The following is a 25,311-nucleotide window of genomic DNA, read 5'->3' as shown; positions in this document are numbered from 1 at the left end:
GAAAAAGACCCAGGTAGTTTATAGTCTGTATCTCAAACAACATAGGGCCTTTGAACTAAAGGTGAGAAGCAGGAGAGGTAACATGAATTTGGATAATCCACCAAGTCCTATTAGATACATGTGCTAAGAATTCTGTGCATGTTCAGCTGACAGAATGAGAGCCCTCTTCCCACAACCCCCAAAGCAGAAAGTGAAATGTAAGAAGTCTGAGGTACTGGCTTCACCAAAAGTTCATGACTGTATCATCTCCACCCACACTTCACTGCTTTTATCAAGCAACAGGCCACAGAGAGTTGCCATTGCCATGTGTGTTTGCTAAAGCTGGAAGAATCTGTCCAGACTCGAGAAGGGGATAACCGCCTGTTTCTCTACTCAGCACCATAAGCACATATGATTTGGTTTACTTTTTAGACACTGCTTTTCTTGGCTCCAACTCCAGTGCTCCAAACAGTAAAAGTTCTTAACATGCGGTCCTTGTTCTAGATCAGGCTTTCTCAATCTTACCACTCTTGACATTTGGGGTAAGATAATTCGTTACTGGGGGCTCTTGTGTGCATTGCAGGATGTTTAGCAGTAGCCCTGGCATCTGCCTACTAGATACTGGTAGCACCGTCCCCTGCCCCCAAGTTGGGACAACCCACAATGTCTCCAGACATTTCCAAAAATCCACTGGAGAGAAAACTGCCACGAGCTGAGAGGCACTCTTCTAGATACACTAAGCAGTCCCACCGTTAGGTGGCCAGGCCTATGTCAGCCTGAAGCAGGGCACTCACCTCCATTCCATCCATGGCCATGGTGGCCAGGTAATTCGGGTCCTGCTTGTTCCAGCAGAGCCGAAGTAGTGGGTGATGCTGTGGGTCTTCATAAATGATGGTGCTGTGTTCTAGATGGCGGAGGTCAAACATCCTCACGGAGCCATCAGCGCCCACAGAGGCAAACATGTCCCTGCCACCCCCAGCCCGACTAAATGCAATATCATAGACCTGTTGGTGAATAAGAAGTTTCAGTCAGATTCAGATCCGTCACCTTCTTTTCCGGTAGCAGGGAACACGGCTATCCCTAGCTCACCTAACCCCCCCACCTCAAGACACAGGAGGAGGTAAGTAAAGCCAAACAATATCTGTGAATACTGGCAGCTGAGAGCTCTAACATCAGTGACGTTCCAAAGAATGAAGATCATTCTGCTACACAAATTGGCTGGCTTCTTCCTGCATTCCTGCCCTTCCAAGTCTTTTTCCTCCCACCCTGGTGATAAAGCAAAGACCACATACCCTGCTGAGCAGCAGGGCACAAGTCTGAGCAAGTATTCTGTATGCTGCAAGCCAGTAGCTGTCTTCTGCCACACTATAAAATTGAAACATTTATTTCCTGGGCTTTGGTTTTGGCTTTTGTCTGTGCGTGCTCAGAGACAGATCCATGACCACCACATTAAGGCCATCAATTTGAGAGGTGGAAGCAGCCCTCCTGTGGCCACTTAATAGCAGCCAGGCTGGTTCTGCTGTGAAACCTGGACCTGAGACTCATTTTCAAGAAACAAGTAATAGCAGTTTTGAATCATGGGAGACTCAGGTGTTCCTATATTCACAAAGAGGTTTAGTGTCACTCACTTATCCTAGGACATGCTCGGCTTCTTCTCCTAGTTGGTCTGTGTTGAGAAGTGAATCAATTTAGGTTTTGAATAATTATTTTCTGCATTTATTACTTGCTGCAAACATTGCACACCTCTAATATCTATGAAGTATCAGAGGCAGAGAGCAACAGAGAGCTTCAGAGAAAGAAAGGGATGAGAAGAGACAGACAAAGCCAGAGCCAGAGCAGAGAGAGGAAAAAACTGAAAAACAAATGCCAAGGACCTTCTGGGGTCAAGGATAGTAACAGTTGACTTCTGGGAGACATAAGTGGCATCTCCACTACTGTCACTCCAGCCTTCTTGAGGTTCTGCCTAAGGGACAGTGCCAAAGGAGCATCTATTTCTATTCAACCTCATAAACTCCTTTTTCTCTGGTTGACAACGAAGAAATTGAGCTTCTCTTTCTACAGTAGGAATTAGGAGTGGTTCAAATGCAAACCGGGCCGGTCATCACAATGAGGCCTGGCAGGTCTAGGCTCCGTCCAGCACTGTCCAGCTACATTAGGGCAAGGGCTGTTTACAGGATGCGTACCCCACGGGCTGGCTCCAGGTAACTCCTGGGGACAGGGACACCACAGCTGCATCGCTGCAGGCAATGTGGCCGAATGTATAAAGCTCTCCCAGCTCTGAGTGACTGCTCTTTCAGCCGTGTTCCACCGGGAATTTCATCATAAAACAAGGGAAGGTGAAAGTCCCCGCTACCCTCCTCCACACTCTGCGGCAGGCAGCAACTAGAACCTCCTCACAAGTCTCCACTTTGACAGAGAGAGGTAGAGTGAGAAAAGCAAAGGCCTAGGAGGTGTCACTGCTTCTCTGAGAGCCAGGGTGCTGTCCCAGGGTCGGTTTGCTGTTAAGACCCATTCCTGGTCCTTGCTCCTGGTAGGGAGAAGCTAAGGTGTTCTCATTCCCTCTCTCTGTTCCTCAAGTGTCTCTGGCAGTGGCTGTATCCTCTCCATGGTTTTGGCTTCTGCCAGGGAGACACAGCCCCTGGTTCCCAGCCCCTCTAGTCGACAGACAGTAGCAGCTCCCCACTGCTCCCATTCTCCCCGTTACCTCACTGCTGCCAGTGTGGCTTTCCAGCTTCACCAGGGTCTCTACGGGCAATGCCCTAGGTTAAAGCCCGAGTTTAAATATGTAGAGTAGTTCTAGTTGTCTGGGTTGGATCCTGACAGAGAAGAGCAGGCTAAGTCATCATGTAACTAAAATACAGCAAACTGTTCCACTTGATGCCAAGAGGGCTTCCAGAAGTTCCTTACTGGTCCTCTCTGTAGGACAAATTGTTCCTTTGCCCTTTGGCTTAGCAGCAACCAAGTCCGGCGGTCTTGTAACAGATCTTACCCTTAGGGGTGCAGAAAGCCAAAGACCAAGCCCTTGCTAAGAGTGATAACCTGGTCACCATCTTCCCATTCTGAGGACAACCTCAAGTGTCTGACCTGAGGTCAAGGCTTTTTTTTTTTTTTTTTTTTTTTTTTTTTTAAATCTGTACTAATACTCCTTGCTGCGCAGGGTAAGGGAGAAAAGAAAAGGAAACACTACCCACAGGAAATCAGAGTACAAGGAGCATGCAGCAGCTCTGGGAGGAAAAGATTTATGACCCATTTCCAAAAGCACTCCTCAGAAAAATGCTTTGATCCAAACACAATCACAAAAGCTCCCCCCAGCTTTCCCAATAAACATTAGGAGAAACATCACCATGAAAATAAGCCATGTTCCATTCCAAACCGTATTAAAATTATTAAGGAACATACTAGAATTTCATAAGCCAAGTTGAGAGAAAAAATGATTTAGGTTTGTCTGCCAAGAAATTTTCCCTCTACCTGGCTTCCCCCCACTTCCTTCCAAAAATTAATATATTTCAAAATAAGTGTTATTTCTGAATCACATCAGGTCCAAGTTTGTCTCTAAGAGAGTTCATCATTACAGAACAGCAATCTCTGGTACAGAAAACTACACATGGCAGATTAAGTTGTTTATATCAGTCAAAAAAACCCCACACAAACATTAGTTTACAAGGGTCGCTCACTGCTATTTTTGAAACATTACTGTTTTTAATTTCAACAGGAAGACATTGGCATTCTATTATGATTTTCCACATACTATGCAGAATAGTAAGAGAACGGTCTGACCTTGAACTGAAGGCAGCTCACAAGAGAGCGGGTGAGGAAAGCAGAAGAGGAATGGGATCATTACCTCCTTGTCATGCGCGATCAGCTGGGTCTTCACATGACCAGACACAAGATTCACTCGGCCCAACACCTGCCCTGTCTCCAGCCCCCAGATGGTACAAGTCGTATCAATGCTGGAGGTACCTAGAAACAGCCAGTGCAAGTCAACGGCTGACAAGAGTGAGGCCTCCCTCCTTGCACCTACTCCTCTGTTTAGCCCAGGAGAGGACATGCCATGGATACTTGCTAGCATGAGAAGGGTGCCAGCAGAGCCAACAAGAATCAAGTATTTAATCCTTATCCCAGGACCTTAGACTCTGCTGACTAGATATACACACATGGGAAGCTCGCTCCACATGAAGAATTCATGACCCGTTCCACATTTTGCCTCTTTCCGTCTTGGCCCCATCTAGGATACATGCATGTACCTCAGGCTTAGTGTTATATCTGAGGAAATGTATCTTTGCTTCTTCAAACTGGAATATGCACTCCCTTGTTCCCTTACCTAACAGATAAGGATCCACCTCATTCCAGTCAAAGGAGGTCAGAGGAGCACAGAAATCGGAGTTCTTGTTATTGTTTAGCAAACATTCCAGCCGGGTTTCTGTTTCACCAACCTGAAGGAACAACAATTTTTAAAAATCAGCTAGTCTTATCTTCACAGAAAACCTTTAAAAGCTCTGTTTAGACAATACCTTACAAAATTGAAGACACAGGGGAAGAACATACAGAGTAATAAATTCCAGAGGAACTCCCTGAACACTAATTCTTTCCAAGCTTTTTCCTCTGCCCAGCTTTGTTCTCCAAATTTTCACCCCCCGATTTTCCTAGAGGACAGGTCTTCTCACCTTGTCCAACCCAGAATCTCTGTACCCTGCCTGGCTGGCACTATACCTCCAGGCTAAAAGAGATGCCGCTGATGACCAGCTTGGCTGAGAGAGGTGAGGCTCCACAATCCAACCATATACTTTACTAGCATCAATGGCCCACCTTTGTTTCTAATTTACTCAAAAATATCTTGGCTATAGACAGAATAAGAAGGCTCAGATAGCCCCGCCCATCCCACCCCACCCCCAGAAGTTTACCTTCATTTCCTCAGGTTAACTGAGCCTCAAGTTTCCAGGGCTGACTGGAGCCTGACTGCAGCAGGACTTCAAAGAATCTTGGCTAGATTTATTAAGAAATCTGCTGAGCCAAACAAGGTCATTCCAGATCCACTACCTTTGGTTTCTGCCGGGCTACAATGACACTCGCTGCCTCCAACCCCAGTCTGTTCTCTGTGACTCCATGGGGCTTAGTAACAGCTGACATGGAGAAAGCCCATTGGTCGGGCTGCTAACTGAGCACCTGCTTACCCTCCACACACGGAGATAGTCGCCACTTGTTGCCAGTAGGTCTGGATAGACACCTTTTGTGTCTGGGATCCACATGAGCTTTGTGGTGGGGTAAGGATGGTCGAAAGTGTTTCGACAAATAAACTCTGAACTCTCTTCATCTAAGCCAACAAGCTGAACCTGTAAAACAACCAAATTGAGCCACGTTAACATTTGTTTTTCTGGTGCAGTATCAAACACATCAAATCCTTCCCCCCATCTCCCAACACCCTGGCTAGTAATGTGCTTATGCACAAACATGTGTCAAACAAGCATTCAAGAACCCGAACGGCTGTAACTGGCATAAAATGGTTGCAGGGGTACCTGGGTGGCTCAGATTGTTGAACATCTGACTTTGGCTCAGGTCATGATCTCACAGTTTGTGAGTTCAAGCCCCACACTGGGCTTGCTGCTGTCAGCACAGAGCATGCTTAGGAAATCTGTCGCTCTGTCTCAAAAATAAATAAATCTTAAAAAAAAAAAAAAAAAAAAAAGGTCATCATTGATGGTCAAGTTCCCTGATTTCTGGGCTACTTTTTCTTAGAGTGGATATGGACCAGTATTAATCTCCATTCTTTGCTGTCAAACTCAATCTTGCTCCATGAGAAATGCCACTCATTCTTTCCACCACCAACTGTTTGTTTATGAACTCCCACCAACTGGAAGATGGAATGGGGAATTTTTGGTAAAGATCCATAATAAGTGGATAAACACCAACCACACAGCAGAAAAACAGAATTCCTTCTAATGTTGCCTGACTACAGTCTTAGACACCAGTGTCTTTCTGCCCCTTTCTTGTTTAAAAAAGAATTTTACTTAGGTTCAGTTGCATACAATAAAATTCACTTTAAGTGTACAGTTCAACGATTTTGAATGTATACATTTGCAAAGGTATACAATTGGATAACCCCTCACAGCAATTAAGATATAGAACATTTCTATCTCCCCAAAAAGTTTTCTCGGGCTCCTCTGCAGTTAATCCCTTACTCTTAAGCCCCAGGCAACCACTGATCTCTAGTTTTGCCCTTTCTGTAATACCGCACAAATGGAATCATACAGTACTGAGTCTCGTGACTAGCTACTTTTGGCATGATGCCCCTGAGATTCATCCATGTTGCTGTGTGTTATCAGTAGTGTCTTCTCTTTTATTGCTCAAAACATTGCATCATGTGGAAGCACTCTATTTATCCATTTACCAGATGATGAACTTTCAGGTTATTTCTAGTTTGGGACCATTATAAATAGTGCTATGAATATTTATGTATAAGTTTTTCTTAGACAAGCTTTCATTTTTCCTGAGTAGACAACTAAGAGTAGATTTGCTGGGTTGTGTTGTAAATGTAGTTTTAACTTTATTAAAAAACAAACTGCCTGGGTGGCTCAGTCAGTTAAGCATCCAACTTCGGCTCAGGTCATGATCTCACAGCTCATGAGTTCGAGCCCTGCATCCAGCTCTCTGCTGTCAACAGAGCCTGCTTCAGATCCTCTGTCCCCATCTCTCTCTGCCCCTCCCCCACTTGCTCGCACGTTCTCTCTCAAAAAAGAAATAAAAACATTAAAAAAAATCAATCATTGCTATTAAAAACAAAACTAACCTGTTTTCTAGAGTGGCTGTGTCGTTCTGCATTCCCACTAGCAATATAGGAGAGTTCTAAACACTCCACATCCCTGTCAGCACTTGGTATTACCAGCTTTAAAAAAAAAAATCATTGATAGGTGTGCAGCAGTATTTCAATTTGCATTGAACCCTAGTAACTAATGACAGTATCTTTTCATTTGCTTATTTGCTATCCCTGTTTATTTTGTTGAAGCCTGCTCAGATATTTTCTTTTTTAAAAATGACTTAAAAAAATAAAATAAAATAAAAAAGACTTGATTTTTTAGACTCAGAAAAATTGGGCAGAAACAACAGCGTTCCCATATACCACCTGCCCCCACACATGTACACAACCTCCACTATCAAAGTACCTGGACCAAAGTGGTCCATTTCTTCAATGGATAAACTTACACCAACACATCACCACCACCCGAAGTCCACAGTTCACCCTTTGTGTTGTACAATCCATAGATTTTGACAAAGGTATAATGACATGTGTCCACCATTACTGGATCATACAGAGTAGGTCCACTTCATTATTCACTGGTTGTTTTCTTCTGTACTGAGTTTTGAGAGTTCTTTGCATATTCTGGATGCAAGCCCTCGCTCATGTTTCCACAAGCATCTTCTCATAGTCTGTGGCTGTCCTGTCATTTTCTTTCAGTGTTCTTTAGAGAACAGAAATTTTAAATTTTGATGATGTCAGTTTATCATTTCTTTTCTTACTCATGGTTTTGTGTCCTTGCTAGGAAATCCTTGCCCCACCTCAGGTCACAGGTTTTTTCTACTTTCTTCTAACAGTTTTATAGTTTTAGGCTTTACATTTAGGCCTGTAACCCATTTCAAGTTAATTGCTTTTTAGGGTGCCAAGTACGAATCAAGGTTCACTTTCTTTTACATATAAATGCCTGATTGTCCCAACATCATGTGATGAAAACTACCTTTTCTCCTTTTGAGTTACTTTGGTCTCTTTGTTGAAAATCCACTGACTGTGTACTTGCGCGTCTATTTGTGGAGTCTCTATTCTGTCCTATTGATCTATAGGCCTATCCATTTACCAGTACCACATCGTCTTGACTGTAGTAGCTTCCCAGTGAAGTCTTGAAATTAGATGGTATGAGTTTTCCAACTCTGTTATTCTTTTTCAGAATTGTTTTGCTATTCCATGTATTTGCTCTTCTGTGTAAATTTTAGAACCAGCTTGTCAAACTCTACAAAAAGTCTGCTGAGATTCAGCTGGGGATTATGCTGTATCTATAAATCAATTTGGAAAACCTGCTCTCTTAACAATAGTGAGTTATCTGGCCCATGAAACAGCATATTTTCTCCACTTATTCAGGCTTTCTTTCATTTCTCCCAGAAGTGTTTTGAAGTTTTCAGTGTACTGGTCTTGTATTTTTTTTCATTAACTTTATTCCTTAGTGTTTTTATCCTATTATAAATGAAATTGTTTTAAAAATTCCATTTCCATTTTTTTTGCTACTGTACAGAAATACAACTGACTTTTGCACATTGATTTTGAATTCTGTAACTTTGCTAAATTAGTTATGAGTTTTAGTAGCTTTTTTTGTAGATTCCTAAGGAATCTATTTATAGATCTTGCTACTCATGTCTGACTTTTAAAAACCTAGATGAGTAAACCTATTCATTTTTATGGAACATCTACAGGCTTTCAAAAATCATATAATGCTCATACATATATAGATGATGTATGAAAGATGCAAAAGGAGAGAAAACACCCAGTGCCCTAAAACACAGTAACACTGCCTTAAGATAGCAATAAAAGTGATGTCACAGGTAACACATGATAAGCTGCTTGTTTGTGACAGTTAATTGGTAACAGTTTAGAGGAAAGAGCAATAATTCAAAGGGGGCAAGTGAGGAAAGTAGAGATAGGATCTGAGCAGTCTTCGTGGGAGGGTTCTGAGGAGGCCAAGAAGGAAAGGCACCCAGGCAGATGAGCGTACTAAGGTGGCAAACTAAATGATCTAGCTGGTGGCAGCAAGGAAACCTGTCTGAGGAACCATCTGAGAGAGCAGTGCAGATGGGGCCGGGAAGGTGTGCCTGGGGCAGGCCGCAGAGCCCTGAAAGGAAACCGAGGACCTAGATGGGCTTTCCCCTGTGAAGGTGTCTAAGAAGGCAGCAGACTATAAGGCCTTGGAGGTAAGAGTATGAGGCCTGGTTATGCCGGGGAAGGTTGTCTGCCAGGCAGGGGGCTCAGCCCAGAGTTCCACAGGAAAACTGAGAAAGGTTAGGGGCCCTATGGTGGCAGGTAGTGAGAAGGGCAAGGGGCAACCAGAGATGGCCACAAGAGGGATTTTGACCAAATGAACAGTTCCTTGAGAATTTAAAATTCTGACCTTTGCAGAGAATAATAAAGAAGGAAGATCCTAGATGGAATGGGGAAAACTGGCATCAGCCTTGGTGGGGGAGGGAGGCGAAAACAGATGAAAAGTTAAATTTGGGGGTTCACTGGGCAGAATAAATAATAAGTCTCTCCTACAGATTCTGAGCCAAATGTTTCATTCATGTATTTATTCAACAAATTGTAAAGAATGGCTACTTGGTGCCAGGAGCTATCTAAGTGCTGGGGATATGGCAGCAAGCACAAGAGACACAATTTCTCTAACCATACAGATATTTACCGTGCGGCAAAATGGAGAAAACATTACACTCCCTTCTAGAAGCTACCTTTCAAGTCATCAGAGATTTCTCGCCAGCTTCGAAATATCAGATCCTGTGAGCATTTGCCACATAGGATCCTCTTAACCAGACATTTAAGGCTTTCTACCACCTGGCCCTAGCCTATCACACTTGCTCTCCTATTTACCTAGTTACTGCTTCTCATCTTTTCCAGGTTCCTTTCCTTACACCGTCCTCTATGCTTGTAAAACCCTCCTACCTCCTTTCCATCAACTCAAATCCCACCCAATTCTAATATAGCACAGTGGCATCAGGCATCCAGGGCCCCTTACCTACCGCTTGCTAGCTGTAGGAACTATGTTCCTTAACCATGTTACTTAACTTTGTTAAACTGGTTTTCCAATCTGTAAAGTGAAGACATTCACAGCACCCAGCTCATAGAGTTCTTTGTAACACTCTGTATATAAACAACCTTTGTAAGTAAATTACTTAGGCTAGTGCCATACTTGGTGTGTGAGCTTTTAATAATACTACTGCGTCCCACCTCCTTCATAAGCCATCTGGGTCTCCCCGGTATGGTGATCTTTCAGTGTTGATCTAGACCATCCATTTGGTGACTTATCCCATACTGCTCATGAAAGCACTTACATTACTGTCTTCTGCTATTTCACTTAGTTAGTAAAGGCCTTAAAAACAGGGCCTGTCCTACTTCTGCTTGTACTGCAGACAGCAATGGTCTCCAAATCTGGCCAAATCCAGATTTACCTGGAGTGCTTTACACATCCCTCGAGCCCCCAACTCTAGCCCAAGATTCTGATTCAACAAGTGTCAAGTAGGGCCTGGGAATCTATATTCTTTTTTTTTTTTTAATTTTTTTTTTTCAAAGTTTATTTATTTTTGGGACAGAGAGAGACAGAGCATGAACGGGGGAGGGGCAGAGAGAGAGGGAGACACAGAATCGGAAACAGGCTCCAGGCTCTGAGCCATCAGCCCAGAGCCTGACGCGGGGCTCGAACTCACGGACCGCGAGATCGTGACCTGGCTGAAGTCGGACGCTTAACCGACTGCGCCACCCAGGCGCCCCTTGGGAATCTATATTCTTAACAAACTCCCTGGGGGACTAATTCGGCAAGCTTTGACAACCTCTGCACAACAGCACCTCCTAACCCAGGGAAGAAGTAGGTAATGGCTGGGATTTAAGCTTTCCTGATCTCCCCAAAGACTGCAAGTGTTGCACAGACCTGTGTTTTATCCTTAACCTGACTTTAGCTCTTCTGCTCCGAGTCCCCAACCAAGTATTGACAGGAGTAACACCTGGCTCTCACTGTTACTCATGAGTCATTTTTGTTCAGATGCTCATATGTTTACAATGTGGTGATGAAAGAGAATGGAAGTCCTCTGTGAATATTCACATAATACAGAGGGAAGTGGTAAAGTCCCCTGTTAGCTCCATCCCCAATTCGACTTATTCTCAAACCAGTTTGGTAGGTATCTTTCCAAATGGTTCTCTGCGCATTTGTATTCATAAGTGTCTGTGGGGTGTTTGAAGAAACATAAACAGGCTTGGACCAGAAAATGTATTCTACAACCTGCTCTTAACTTATCTTGGAAGGTCTTCTCATGTCAGCGTAACAGCTCTAGCTCATTCTTCTACAGCAGGCTGTGTTAGGCACGCCATAATTAACCATACACAGTCATTGTGGTTATATCCCATTGTTTGGCTATTATAAACAATACTTTGTACACATGTGCAAATGCTTTATTGGATAGATTGCTAGCAGTGTAATTGTTGCATCACATTTTAAATGTTAACACCACAGAAACTATGAGATAATGTGTGTTAAGCTTAAAAACACAGTTAAGAGATTTGATCCAACAGCTTTCAAAAAGTCTGCTTCCATTTACACTTTCATGAACAGTATAAGAGAGTGCCAATTTCTCCACAACTTTTAAAACACTGAAAATAATCTTTTACATTTTTTCTAATCCGATGGATAAAAATGGTATTTCGCCATTTTACTCCTGAGGCTGAGCATGTTTACTATTTATACTTCTGATTAACAGTAACCACTGTTAATTATCTATGTGCTTACAATGGATCAAGTAGAAGAACCATGCTTAATGCTTTACATGCACTACCTCATTTAATCCTTTCAACATCTTCATGAGGTAGGTACTATTCTTCTTCCCACTTTCCTAGTTGCTTGAGTAAAAGAGATGGTAAGTATCCTGTCCACAATCATGAAGCTGCCTTGAAAATATAGGTAGTACCATCCTACAACCCAAGCTCTTTACCTAGAAAAACACCAACTTAAAACATCTGCCCAGTATATTTTATGGAACTGTGTCTTTTTTCTTTTTGATTTATAGGAACTCTTATGGATGGTTACTGTGCCTTTGTTATATATTTCCTTTGGTAAGTTTGCCCATAAAACTCTGAGGGTGGTGTCTTTTGGGGGATAGATCTTTGACTACATTTTCAATTCTTCAAAAAATCCTTAGGAATTATTCAGATTTTCCACTGAAGTTTTGCACTTTGTTTGCCCTTAAAACTATGCTTCAGAGGCGCCTGGGTGGCTCAGGTCATGATCTCACAGGTCTGTGAGTTCAAGCCCCACATGGGCTTGCTGCTGTCAGTGCAGAGCACACTCAGGGTCCTTGGTCTCCCTCTCTCTCTGCCCCTCCCTGGCGTGCATGCTCTCTCTCTCAAAAAGAAATTAAAACATTTGAAAAAAACACTGTACTTCATCTAGGTTTTTGGCATAGTCTTAAAAACTGTTAATAGCACTCTCCATCTTTACACCCCCCTCCTCCTACTCCATATGTCCACCTATGCCCATAGGAAAAGGAGTTCTTGTCCCTGTCCCCCACAGGAAGAAATACTGAGGGTGAGTTCTTTTTCTCCATCCCCACCCTTAACTAGTTCCAATTGCTAAGCTGGCCAAAGCCTGAGCCTGAACCAGGGGCCTGACCGCTCTGTTAAGGCAGGCACGACAGCTCTCTCTTGCCCCTTCTGCTCCCACATGGAGAGACAAATAAGCCTACCCACTATGGGTCTGGCCATCCTTTCTCCAGCTTCTCTCCACCTTCAGCTGAGTAGGTGAGGTCAGGTTGGGTCTGCCCATAAATTAGACATGGAAAAGCAGAAAGTCTCACTTGGGTTTTAAGGCCAATCTGCATTTCTCCAACTTAGTTTACCAGGCAATAGCACCACATTGGAGGTGCTTGTTCAGCCATTACTAGGTTGAGGCTAGATTTCTCCTTTGGCTCTTATTATTGGGATATAACTTCCTTGATAAGAAGCTCCCGAGGGGAAAGGGGGTGACTGATAGAATTTAGACACCAACATTCTACCCTAAACCCTTACCATTATATCTTCTACCATTTTCTTGCTCAGACTTACAAGTTCTAACTGAATGATCTTGCAATTGGGTTTATTTCACTCTTTAATAACTTCTATAGATTGTAAGAATTACAAAATGTATGACCATTACATAAAATCAAAGTATAGGTATACAAAAGAAGTGAATAACTTTCCCCTATCCCATCCCCATTATATCACAATTATTTAGTGTATGTTGCTTCTCTATGCTCAAACATATATACACACTAAGTGCAGGGTTTTCCTTCAACTTTTAGAAGAATGAAATACTATATCCAATGCTATAAATTTTTTCATTAATTTAACAAAATAATGGACACCCCTCAGGTCAATATGTAGATTCAACTCATTCTTTAATCAATACACAGTATTTCACAGAATAAATGTACCATACTATGTGGGTTAACAACTCCCCTAATGATGTACATGGTCTCCCTTTTTTTGCCACTACTACTTCTTACATGACTTGTAATACGTGCTTATGTACTGCTTGCTATCTTTATTTCTGGAGGCGAATCCCAAGAATGAGACTGCTATATTAGAGGGTATGCACATTTTACTACTTTTTATTTTTTTTAATGCAGTAATACTTGCTTTATTTTACTTATTTATTTTTAAGTAGTCTCCATGCCCAACGTGGGGCCTGAACTTGTGACCCTAAGATCAAGAGTCGCCTGCTCTAGCTCTACCAACTAAACCAGGTGGGCGCCCCAAGGTATGCACATTTTTAATTTTAAAGGATGCTGATTTACTTTGCAAATAGGCTGTAGCAATTCACACTCCTATCTTCATATGTAAAAGTGTTCATTTCCTCATACCATCAACAACACTAAAGGCAGTTAATTTTTATAAATTTGAAAGGAAAAAAATTACAAAGTCAATTCTCATTTGCCTTAACTGTGAGGTTGAGCATTTCTTCCTATTTATTGAGCGCTTGCATTCCCTCCCCTATCAACTGGCTATTTATACTTTGTCTGTGTTTCTATCACACCAAGTAAATTAACCTGTCGTGTTCTGAAAATATTTCCCCTGGGCTATCATGTATCTTCTGACTTTGTCCACCACGTATCTTTTCACATAGAAATGCTTTATTTGTATGTGCCACAATCTGTCAATCTTTTCCTTACTTGACTCTGAGTTTAATGATTTAAGACTGCCTTCTTCTCTGCTTACCCCCACTGCCTCAGTATATATTTCCTAGTCAGTTTTCTTCTATTATTGCTTGTGCGACTTTTCCTAACATTTAAGCATTTGATCTAGAATTGATTGTCATATACAACGTGAATTAGAGGGCTCTAAATATTTCTGCCAGATGAACAGCCAATTATGCCATACAACTTATTGATGTTTTTCCTAGTGAGTTAAGGTTCTATCTTACCACATACTACATTTCTATATATACTTAGATCCGCTTTGGAACACGGGGTTCCACCAATCTCTCTGGTTATAACTATACCAATTCCAGTATATTTATTCTAATCTGGCAGAGCAACTGTTTCCATTTTTCAACACATTCTTTTTCCTCTTAATTTTTTTTTTTTTTTGACATTTGTATATATTTAAGACTCTGGTGACAAACAGTATTCCAATTCTGGCCTTGTTTTTACCATCTATGTCACTTTGGGCAAGTCATTTATAATATCTGGGCTTAAGTTTCTTCATCTTCCCTTAAGTTTTGAGATGCAGTATTTTTAATTTTTTTTTTAATGTTTATTTTTGAGAGAGAGTGCAAGCAGGGGAGAGGCAGAGAGAGCAGGAGACACAAAATCCAAAGCAGGCTTCAGGTTCTCAGCTGTCAGCACAGAGCCCGATGCGAGGCACAAACTCACAAAATGCAAGATCATGACCTGAGCCAACAATGTTGGTCGCTGAACTGACTGACTGAGCCACCCAGGTGCCCCTTATACGTAGTATCTTTAATCAGTTGACTTCCCTTAACTTAAAAAAAGTTTTTTAATATGTGGTCAATTTTTGTAAATTGAGTTATCTTTAAAAAAATTCTTTTTTAACGTTTGTTTATTTTTGAGACAGGGAGAGACAGAGCATGAACGGGGGAGGGTCAGAGAGAGAGGGAGACACAGAATCTGAAACAGGCTCCAGGCTCTGAGCTGTCAGCACAGAGCCCAACGCGGGGCTCGAACTCATGGACCGCGAGATCATGACCTGAGCTGAAGTCGGACGCTTAACCGACTGAGCCACCCAGACGCCCCTTGAGTTATCTTTTTAAAAAGTGCATTGTTTTTACAGTATAAGTCATATATTATTAAGCATATTCTCAGGTATTTATTTATAGTGGCACAATCTATAATAATTGCAGATTTGTAGATACTACTCCATTACCTTCTATTCTCAAATATGGTAAGCCTTATTTAATTTCTCTTTTTCTTCAAGAGGACTCAACTGTTTTGCCTGAATGCCCAAAAGATTCTTTCTTCACCCTTAAAATTAAGAAACTTTCCTAGGAAAGTTTTCAGTGCCAATTGTTTTGTGTCCATTTTTCTTGATTTTTTTTTTTTAAGGTTTTTATTTTGAGAGTGTGCATGCACACACATGCGCATATGGGAGACGGGCAGAGAAACAGAAAGCATCTTAAACAGGCTCCACACTCAGTTTGGAGCCTGACATGGGGCTCACAAGATCCTGACCTGAGCCAAAATCAAGTCAGACATTTAACCAACTAAGCCACCCAGGTGCCCCTTGAGATAAGGTTTAAGCTCATTACTTCAAACATTTTTTTCCATAAAGTCTTTAATTACATACTTGAGTTTTTTTTTTTTTAACTTTTATTTATTTTTGAGAGAGAGAGGCAGAGAATGAATGAGGGAGGAGCACAGAGAGGGAGACACAGAATCCAAGGCAGGCTCTAGGCTCTGAACTGTCAGCACAGAGACCGACATGGCGCTCAAACCCACAAACTATGAGATCATGACCTGGGCCGAAGTCGGACGCTTAACCGACTGAGCCACCCAGGTACCCTGAGTTTTTGTGTTTCATTTCTTTGTGATCTTTTTCTTTGGGGACACCAATTATACCTAAGTCAGATCTTCTTTATTTTCTGTATCTACTACATTCTTTCTAATTGTTTATTTCCATTTCATTTTTGTAATCTGTCTTCCCTATCCTTCACTAATTTTTCAGCAGTTTATATTCATTTTTATTCTCTTTCCAATGTGGCTTTTAATTCTGTGATAACTTTTATTTTCTCTTCACTATTTTCCTGGGCTCTACCTGCTGATGTTCCATTTCCTCCTGTCAGCATGCCTTATTTTACCTGATCTCCTGTATCTCTGCTTGGAGTTCCTTCCCTTCCTAAGTGCTCTGAATTCATGGTGGCAGGAATGGCCATTAATTTTCATCTGAGGTAAAAAAACATCTTTGTAGTGAGGCTATTTTACCTGCCACTTGTTTCCCATATTTTCCTTTTGTCTTATAGTATCTATCTTTGTAGATCTTGTGCTGATGTCTTTTGACTGAGACAAGTTCTTCCTATAAGATCTGAAGGAGGTTCCTATGGGAACCTGAGAGAAGCCAGGGCCATGTTCCAAGTTAGCAGAAACACATGAAACTGTAGCATCTCCCCAGCCAACAGGGATGAGAAATGGTCCAGCTGCTCACAATTCGGTATCTCTTCCAACCTGCCTTATCTAATGCTTCTAAAGAAGACAGCATGTCTATGTGTCTCCTTGTGTAGCTTAGCTCCCCTCTTACCCAAGGGGTCAAATGGGGTCTGGAGAAGTGCCTGCTGCCAGCCTGTGCACCTTCTTCTCACTGTTCCAAATAAAGCAATGTTGATCTTGCCTGTCAAAATCCTATTCTGGAGAACTGTATGAGTTTGAAATCTGCAACCAAAGATATCCTTTCTCAGCATCTTCCTATACCCATGGGATCTTCATTATACTGCTGTCCTTCTGCATTTACTGTTGGGGGCATAAGGAAAAATTATCCGACTTTAAACATCTTATTGTCAGGGCACCTGGCTGACTCAGTAGGAAGACCATGAGACTCTTGATCTCAGGATCGTGAGTTCGGGTCCCACATAGGTTGTAGAGATTACTTAAATAAATAAAAAACTTTAATAAAAAAAACACATAAACATCTTGTTGTTCACATTTAGGTTACCCTTGTGCCTTTTTCTCCAGAGTCTTCCTGTCCTATTAAACTTTTATCTCCCACCCCGTCCTTCTGCAACTATTGCTTCACAATACTTTACCCCAAGCATGAAAAAAAAAATGCCTCTATAAAGGAAGGGCTATAAAGATCATTTTTACTTATTTTAAAACTGTGGACATTACTATGTCAGATGTCTCCTAAGAAGCATATATGCAACATAAAATATTTACCCCTTGAAGACATGACCACATCTTCACTTTCAAATGCTTTCATGAATAGCAACATAAATTACTATTCACATTACATGTATCTTACATTTAAAAATTTTTAAAAAGATGTCATGTTTGTCTTGTTATTATATGCTCCTTGAGGGAGGAAATTGTGCATTCCACTTTATTATACACAATGCTAGTACCAGAACATGAGGGTGAAGGTGTGTGTATGTATGTAATTTTTTTAAAGACCCCAAGTTATGCAAATCAATATACCACTCCAGTGAATGGAACATTTTCTGTGATTAATATAACCAAAATCAGCTAAGCAAAATTCTGAGAGAATATGCCCATTTTTCTTGTTCTTTTCCATCTGTCCTCCCTTCAAGCCTGTTCCTGACTGATTATTATTGGTCAATGTTTGCAGAGAAGTCCTGCCTTGTTAAACTTTAAGATGAATTCTGGCATAGTGCCCCTTTGGCTCCTGTCTCAGAGGCTAACCAGTCAGCTCTGGCATCCTGGCCTCAGGCAAGCCATACTACCTATAGAACACAGATTCATTCCTTGTTCAAATCACAGCATCTCCAGTAGGCCTGTGTGAACCAGGTTAGGGCAAAAAGCAATATAGCAGCAGCACTTTTATCCCGTCGTCCCATGGAGGAATTAGTCCTCTCACTGTCTAGAAAAAAGAAAGGAGGAAGTTAAAACCAGAAGAGTTTTATAGTGTAAATTTCCCTGTTGACAGTCTTGCCAGGGACTGATGGAGCACTGCAAAATTCTAAGTATCTATCCAAAATACTTCCGTGTACTAAAACACTTTCTCTTTTTTGTTGCCAATCTCACATCTGCTAACAAAGTCTACAGAAGGTTACTAAGTATCATCATTGTGCCCAAAACACACTGCTTGTGTGTTCAATACATATTTGTTGAATTATTATTTTTTAAAATTTTTAACGTTTATTTATTATTGAGAGACAGAGCATGAGCATGGGAGGGGCCAGAGACAGGAGGAGACGCAGAACCTGAAGCAGGCTCCAGGCTCCGAGCTGTCAACACAGAGCCTGATGCGGGGCTCGAACTCACAAACTGGGAGATCGTGACCTGAGCTGAAGTCGGACGCCCAACCGACTGAGCCACCCAGGCGCCCCACATATTTGTTGAATTAAATGAAGATATTCCTGAAGGGCCGCAATGAATACTAAGAAATGAACATTTATATGCCAGAGTTAAAATCATTATGTGCCAAACAGATAAAGCAACTACTTAAAGTCTCAGAGGCATCAACACAGGATGAAAAGGCAAGCATTCATCCCATGTGTATTTCAAGTACAAGGTAGTCTTACCCAGATTCACTATCAGTATTCTTCAAAAAGCATCATGTATACCTACAGTTTCTCTCCTCAGAACCTCAAAAATGCTTTCTAGATGCTAAATCTTAAAGCACGATGGTCAGCTAATTAAATATTAGGGCAAAATAAATCCGTATCACTCTGCCAACTCTATTCAAAACCAACCCTAAAACATGCAACTAAGTGAAACAGAAACCCAGGAACTGCTACCCATCTTTCCCCATAATACAGGGGAAATACCACCTGTCTACAGACCACAGATATGTTCAAAACTCAGGAGAAATACATGAGTTCTTTTATCAACTACCATGTCTAACCCAGGTAGAACAAGAGAAAATGGGCTTAAACTAGACCATTACAATACTTGGAGTCTGACTACAAGAAGCTTCTAGACCACAAAAATGGATTTAGTTGAAAGGAATCAAGAAAATTTTTTCCTCTGGGTCTTTAAAAGGCAGAGGAATGAACATAATGACATTTTGAGGTACCTTTCCTCTGGAAAATACATCACATTTACCTAACACCCATATAATTCTCCTTGATTCTCTTTCTTTTATTAAAAAAATTTTTTTAATGTTTATTTCTCTTTGAGAGAGAGAGAGAGAGAGTGAGCACAGGAGAGGGGCAGAAGAGAGGGAGACACAGAATCTGAAGCAGGTTCCAGGCTCTGAGTTGTCAGCACAGAGCTCAATGCGGGGCTTGAACTCACAAACCACGAGATCATGACCTGAACAAAGTCAGATGCTTAACCAACTGAGCACCCAGGCACCCCTTCTTGATTATATTTCAATTACAGATACAATAATATCTAATAATAGCCAACATTTCTCTTTTTTAATGTTTATTTACTTTTTGAGAGAGCACATGAGCACTTCTGCGCATGGGCAGGGGAGGGGCAGAGAGAGAAGGAGAGAAAGATGGGGAGAGAGGGAGAATCCCAAGCAGGCTCTGCTCTGCCAGCGTAGAGCCTGCCTGGGGCTCAAACCCACGAACTGGAAGATCATAACCTGAGCCAAAATCAAGAGTCAGACATTCAACCACTTGAGCCACCCCCAACAGCAAACATTTCTACATTGCTTAACTATGTCTGTCTCAGGCAGAGTTCCTAAACCCATTACATATATTAACTCATTTAATTTTATTACCTTTATTTTATAGATGAGGAAACTGAGGCACAGAGGTTAATTTGCTCAAACCACACAAAACTAGGAAGAGGCAGGACTGATAACCTAGCCACAGAGTACCTCAAAGGGGCTATCTGGTGCATAAAGACTGAGCCACCCAGGCGTCCCAGGGACTATTCAGTAACAGAGCTTTTTGCATGGGACGGAAGAGCAGAATCAATGTTTAGGCGAATGTAGATGCAAAAAGATAGGATTTCTACTTCTGGTCAGCAGATGCCTAGGTAATCCCAGGGTAATGTTCTTAGAGAGCCATCTGGACCACCTGTTTCTTAATCACGTAAGTGTCTGTTAACTTCAGGGATGGAACCCTGGAATGTGCCAAGTCGCTCAGGGGATTCTCACACACACACTAAAATTTAGAGAACCACCACTCCAACACCAATGCTGCTGTATCCTCCAGCAGAGACCACAAGGAGGGAACATGAAACACAACTACTGATGATGGGACTTCTTATTCCAGGTACAGTTGATAGGATCAACTCAATTGTTTACTCTAAAACAATTCTCAAATTTATTCAGATGATGGAACACCTGAAAGTCAAGTTGTTCTTGAAATGCTAATAAATTTAATTCTGTTGAAATACAAATAATTTCACTATAGGAAAACGTGATTGCATTAATTCAAAAATTTTAGAAATTATAATAATGTGTATTCTTATGTCAATGTCTCCACAGTAAAAAAAAAAGAGGGCCGTTTCTGGGCTTTTTCACCAATGCTAATTTGCTGTGTCCATTTGTTTTGCCCTCTGCTGGCAATCAGTATTGACAGCAAGCAAGAAACAAAGATCTGAAAATTCCAACCAATAACTTATAAATTCCTCTAAATTGTCAAGTGTGGCACCTCTGTGATAAAAGTTTTCTCTAAAACTGAGCCTAAGAGTCACTGTGTTCAAGGGGTATTTACTGCTCATCAGCCCCTAGGCACAGATCCTCTATAGCAGGGTTTCTTAACTTGAAGTCCATGAGCTTGAATCACTCACATTCATATTTTCACTAACCTCTGGCTGAAATTTAGCATTTCCTTCCATTACGAAGGGAGGTGGCTATGCACAGCCACATCAATATCTGACTTTGTTACTGACAGAAATCAGATTTTTATCATATCACATCACTTTAATTAAACATTCTGAAATGTTATTTACCCTCATTACTACTTTAAAATTATAATAATTACGCTGGATGGTGTAATTTAACAAATTAATTTACAACTACATATTACTATAGCTCCACTTTTTAAAAAGTGTTTTTGAGGGGCGCCTGGGTGGCTTACTTGGTTAGGTGTCCGACTCTTGGTTTCAGCTCGGGTCGTGATCTCACGGTTCATGAGTTCAAGCTGTGTGTGGGGCTCTGCAGTGGCAGTATGCAATCGCTTGGGATTCTATTCTCTCTCCTCCCTCTCTTTGCCCTTCCCCACACATGGGTGCTTTCTCTCTCCCAAAAATAAACACTAAAAAAAAAAAAAAAGTTTTTGATAACTGTAGTTTGATATAATTGATTTCCTTCCTAATCCTATGTATTTCGTGTCTTTGAAAACATAATTATGAAAGGAAGTCTATCAGCTTCAGATTGTCATAGGTGTCCATGGCGCGCACACACACACAAAGTTAAGAACCCGGACCTAGATAGGCTGGGGCACAACAGTTTTAAGATACTGCAATGCCAGTAACATGCAAGGGAGTTAAGACAGAAGTAACTGCCTATCCTGTGATTATTAGGATTATTAGTTTGCATTTTACTACTAAGACCCACACTGCCTGCGTAGCCTGGCACAGACGAGTTCCAGTAAGTTGCTAAATGAAAGGACACACTTTGGGGCAGAGTTTCCGCAACTAACGTCTGACCCGTTACTTCACTGATTCTACCAGCAGCCTAACTGTGGCTCAGCTCCTCCTCTCAGAAATGGGGCTACTACTGTTTACCCAAACGGACTCTGGAAGATATTGCAAGAAAAAAGGGGACATCAATTTGCGTTAAAAAACTCAAGCCTTTTGACAGATTTTACTTTTTTTTCTTTTAAACATATATTCTTAAATAATAAGGGTCTCAATTTTACTACCACAGTTTCCACATCAGGATCTCGAATTCCGTTCCATTCTGCTATCCACTATGGGCCATAAGGAAGGGCCAGCCATTACAGAAAATAAAACTACGTTTCGCTCAGGACTCTCTGCTTTCTGTGGACAATGGGTAGACTTCACTATGAGTGTGTAGTCCCTGGGATTTGTGTGTAAACTGTGCATGTTACGTCTGAGCAATGAGAGTCCAGCGCTTTCATCCATTTCTCAAAGGGGATTCTAGGAAAGCTGAGCCCTGGACTCTAGAGAAATGCTCCTGGGAAACTGTAAGCAAACTTACAATGTACAAATGCTTTTTGTTTATGTGTAAAAAAGAACTCTTTGCCTCCAACAAACTGTGGGTCAAAAAGAATAAGATTAACCTGTGCAACACCCCACAGCTAGTCAGTGGACCAGACAGAACCAAACTCGACTGGGCTCTTTTCCCTGAACCATGCCTATCACCGTCCACACAGTTTCATTCTTCTTAAGTCATGGTGTTCATGGTGTCCAGCAAGAGTATAAATATAAGACTTTAAACACCACTAGCCAAGGCTTTCTGTTGCTCTGATCCCCATCACAGTGTTTAATACAATAAGGAAGAGATTAAGGGATAAAGGGAAGAAAACTCTGCCCACTGATGTATTCAACAACTTTCAAAAATAAATCTATGCTGCAATGTCAGCTTAAAAAGCTTCCACCTGCTGCCTGTGCTTCTATGAAAGAGCCTCAAATTTCAAATTGTTGATGTCCTGGAAGACTTACTACTACTCAAGGTTACACTTCTGTATGGGCACGAAAGCCAAGAAAAGATAAGGAAAAGGTCACCCTTCTCCTTTCGGAAAACAGTGACAGGATCACGGTCACGGGCCAAAATTTCCAAAAAGAGATCATTTTGAAGAGGACAGATATCAGGCAGCAATAGCAGTGACCCACTCCTGGCAGAAGAGGCGGGCGGGGTGGCGTGGTAGGGGTGGTCCCTGAATAGTACCTGGGGGTGGGAGTAGGAGGCGGGGAAGCCTGCACAGTAAACAGCCCTAAAAGAAACTTAGCGTAGCCAAGAGTGTGAGACCACCAACTGATGCGCCAGTAGTTTTCTTCACAGCCATCTCTCTCTCTTCCCCCGTCCGCCCCCAACTGAGGCAATGCGGCGGGAAGGGGGAAGACTGGAGTGATAAACGGCGTAGCTTTTGGGTGTAAAGTCGAGTTTGAGTGCCGTTTCCCCCACGAATCAGCTAGCTTCTGACTCGAGCAACTCACAACACGGTGCCTCAGTTTCCCCATGAGTAAAATGGGGGTAATTACGCTCCTGACTACACAGGAATGCTGCCAGGATTAAATGAGACAACGAGCGTGAAAGCTTCTGCACAGGGCCAGACACAGAGGAACCGCTCCGGGGCGCTAAGGCAAGTCCGCAGGAGGGTCCTGAGGTCGGGGCTCCGGCCCGGAAAGAGTACTCCAGGGGCCCGCTCCCCGCCAGCTGGGTTCCGAGCCCCTGCCCGGCCCACCTTGTTGTTGTACTCCTCCACGAAGCTGCCCAGCGCCAGGCGAAAGCGCTTGTCGGGCCGCACGCTCCAGTTCATGGCGTAGACGGTCCAAGGCGCTTCATACTTGTAGATCTCCTTCCGTTTGCCGTGCAGGGACATGGTGGCGGCGGCGGGGCCGCAGTGCGGGCCGGGACGACAGCGAGCTGCTGCGGGCCGGGCGCGAGTCAGACCGGGAGCCGGGCCGGAGACTGAGGGGTCCGAAAGGAGGCGGGGCGGGGGCGGGCAGAGACGGCCTAGCCCGGAAGCGGGGCCGCGGCGACGGACAACGACTGCCGGGCCCGACCCCCAGTTTCAAACCTGCTTCGGCTCGGACCACAGCCACCTTCCGTTTGAAGCCCCGCCCCGCCCTCTCGGAACGGAAGCCACGCGACCAGTGGCGCCGGCCGTTGGCTGCCTGATACGTCCTTTCCAGTGGTTCCTACTCTTCATTGGCTAGTGCACCAGTAGCTTCTGAAACTCTTCACTATTGGCGCAAATGTCTGTCATTCCAATGACTTGCCCCGCCCAATATCGGGGGGCGGGCAGACGCTTTCTCAGCTCTAAAGGTGACTGGTTGACAAAAATGTCAGTCAGAGAGATAACGGCGCAGTGCGGGTGAATGGGGGCGTGGGTGGCGTACAGGCTAGCAGCTTAGCAGCAGGCCTCCAAGTTCTAGGCCAAATCTTTGAGAGTGAAACGTCTTGTGTGACCTCCTCTGGCTTCTTCTCTGTAGCTGCCATTCCCAGAGGCCTCACGTCCAGTAGAAAATGTAAATTCTGCTTTACCTGAGTGCCTGCGGCCTGGCAGCTCAGCCCGTGCCAAATGGGAATCACCTTAATTTCCTCCTGGTGCCCATAGCCTTGAACACCGGAGGGTTGTTCTCCCTGTCCCGCAAGGGCCTTCCCGCGCTTTCCTGGCCATTCTATAAATGCTCGGGATTTTCGGGTTGATTTTCAGTAATCAGCCACCCTACTTGCTTGGCCGTAAGTTTTTGTCGGTTCCCATTCATTCCATCCTTTCTCTGCATCAAGGCCTAAGGGAAAAGCTAATCAAGCCCTAGACCTATGTGTCCTTAGTTTGAAATGGAGAAGGGCCTGAATCTAGGTAACCTCTCTTTGTAATTTAAATGGTTTCCATTGCTTTGCTTTCAACACAATGAAAGGAAAATTCTATGGAATTGTTAGATGATTTCATTAAATATCGTTTTAAATATGGTGGATTGTTGGACAACTCAGAATCGAAAGAGTTGAGTGACTGCTGTGTATAACCCCTTAGTGTTCAATCTACTTATTTCTTTTTTTTTTTTTTTTTTCCTGAAATTTATTGACAAATTGGTTTCCATACAACACCCAGTGCTCATTCAATCTACTTATTTCTTGGAACAAGTTTTCTCTGCTTAAGTTTATGAAAAAGTCAAGAAAAATAGGTATAAAAGTGTTGCTGACCCAGGGCGCCTTCGTGGCTCAGTCAGTTAAGCAACTGACTCTCGATTTCGGCTCAGGTTATGATCTCGCCTTTGGTCGGATACAGCCCTACCACCGGCTCCCGGCTGGCAGCGAGGAGACTACTTGGGATTCTAATTCTCTCTCTCTTTCTCTGCCCCTTCCCCTCACAAGATAAATAAATAAACATTTAAAAAAAAGTGTTGCTAAACTTTGTCTTATTCTAATAAAAAGTGATATTCATCCACACTCATGAGCTAATGAGAAGAAAATACCCTTTTATAGATGCATTCCCAATAAAATTTTAGTTTCTATAAAAATTTCAAATATAATTATGTTCTTTTGAATAACTCTGTACTAAGTGTAACCCTTAAAGTCTTGATAAGTTTACAAAAACGTAGTTTTAAAATTTTGAGATGTGTGTGTGTGTGTGTGTGTGTGCATTTGTTGCAGTTATGATCAGGTTATCAATAATAGGTCTTAAATCTGGAAATAAATTACATGTAGCATAAACGGTGGGAATAGAATGGAATTATAGGAAGAGAAAAAAGAATAAAGAAGAGCTTATTCTTGTGTTTTTTTAATGTTTATTTTTGAGAGAGAGTGTGGCTGAGGGAGGGGCAGAGAGAGGGGGGACAGAGGAT

The 25,311-nt window shown here is 42.4% G+C and overlaps 1 protein-coding gene and 1 long non-coding RNA gene across 3 annotated transcripts in view; one reads left to right on the top strand and one right to left on the bottom strand.

Moving 5' to 3' along the window:
* Positions 1 to 23,593, bottom strand: part of DCAF7 (DDB1 and CUL4 associated factor 7) — a 31,147-nt gene extending 7,554 nt beyond the window's left edge. The window contains exons 1-5 of one of the 2 annotated variants that reach the window (XR_006297942.1): positions 23,208 to 23,578; positions 5,151 to 5,309; positions 4,301 to 4,412; positions 3,821 to 3,939; positions 774 to 983 (exon numbers count right to left, since the gene is read on the bottom strand). Coding sequence is in view for 1 of the 2 variants with exons in the window: in XM_043584943.1 (XP_043440878.1) it covers positions 774 to 983; positions 3,821 to 3,939; positions 4,301 to 4,412; positions 5,151 to 5,309; positions 23,208 to 23,345 (738 nt within the window). In the remaining variant the exon portion in view is untranslated. Of the gene's footprint in view, positions 1 to 773; positions 984 to 3,820; positions 3,940 to 4,300; positions 4,413 to 5,150; positions 5,310 to 23,207 lie in introns of both variants that reach the window. The other variant, XM_043584943.1, reaches the window with a different exon arrangement.
* LOC122485761 lies at positions 19,939 to 22,394 on the top strand. Its single transcript, XR_006297943.1, has 2 exons — positions 19,939 to 20,105; positions 21,707 to 22,394. It is a non-coding gene; the product is annotated as an uncharacterized LOC122485761 (long non-coding RNA).
* Positions 23,594 to 25,311: the final 1,718 nt, after the last annotated feature.

Source organism: Prionailurus bengalensis, chromosome E1 (genome assembly GCF_016509475.1).
Source record: "Prionailurus bengalensis isolate Pbe53 chromosome E1, Fcat_Pben_1.1_paternal_pri, whole genome shotgun sequence".
Taxonomy (NCBI): domain Eukaryota; kingdom Metazoa; phylum Chordata; class Mammalia; order Carnivora; family Felidae; genus Prionailurus; species Prionailurus bengalensis.
The sequence above is the reverse complement of the archived record's forward strand: the minus strand, read 5'-3'. Positions and strand labels throughout refer to the sequence as shown.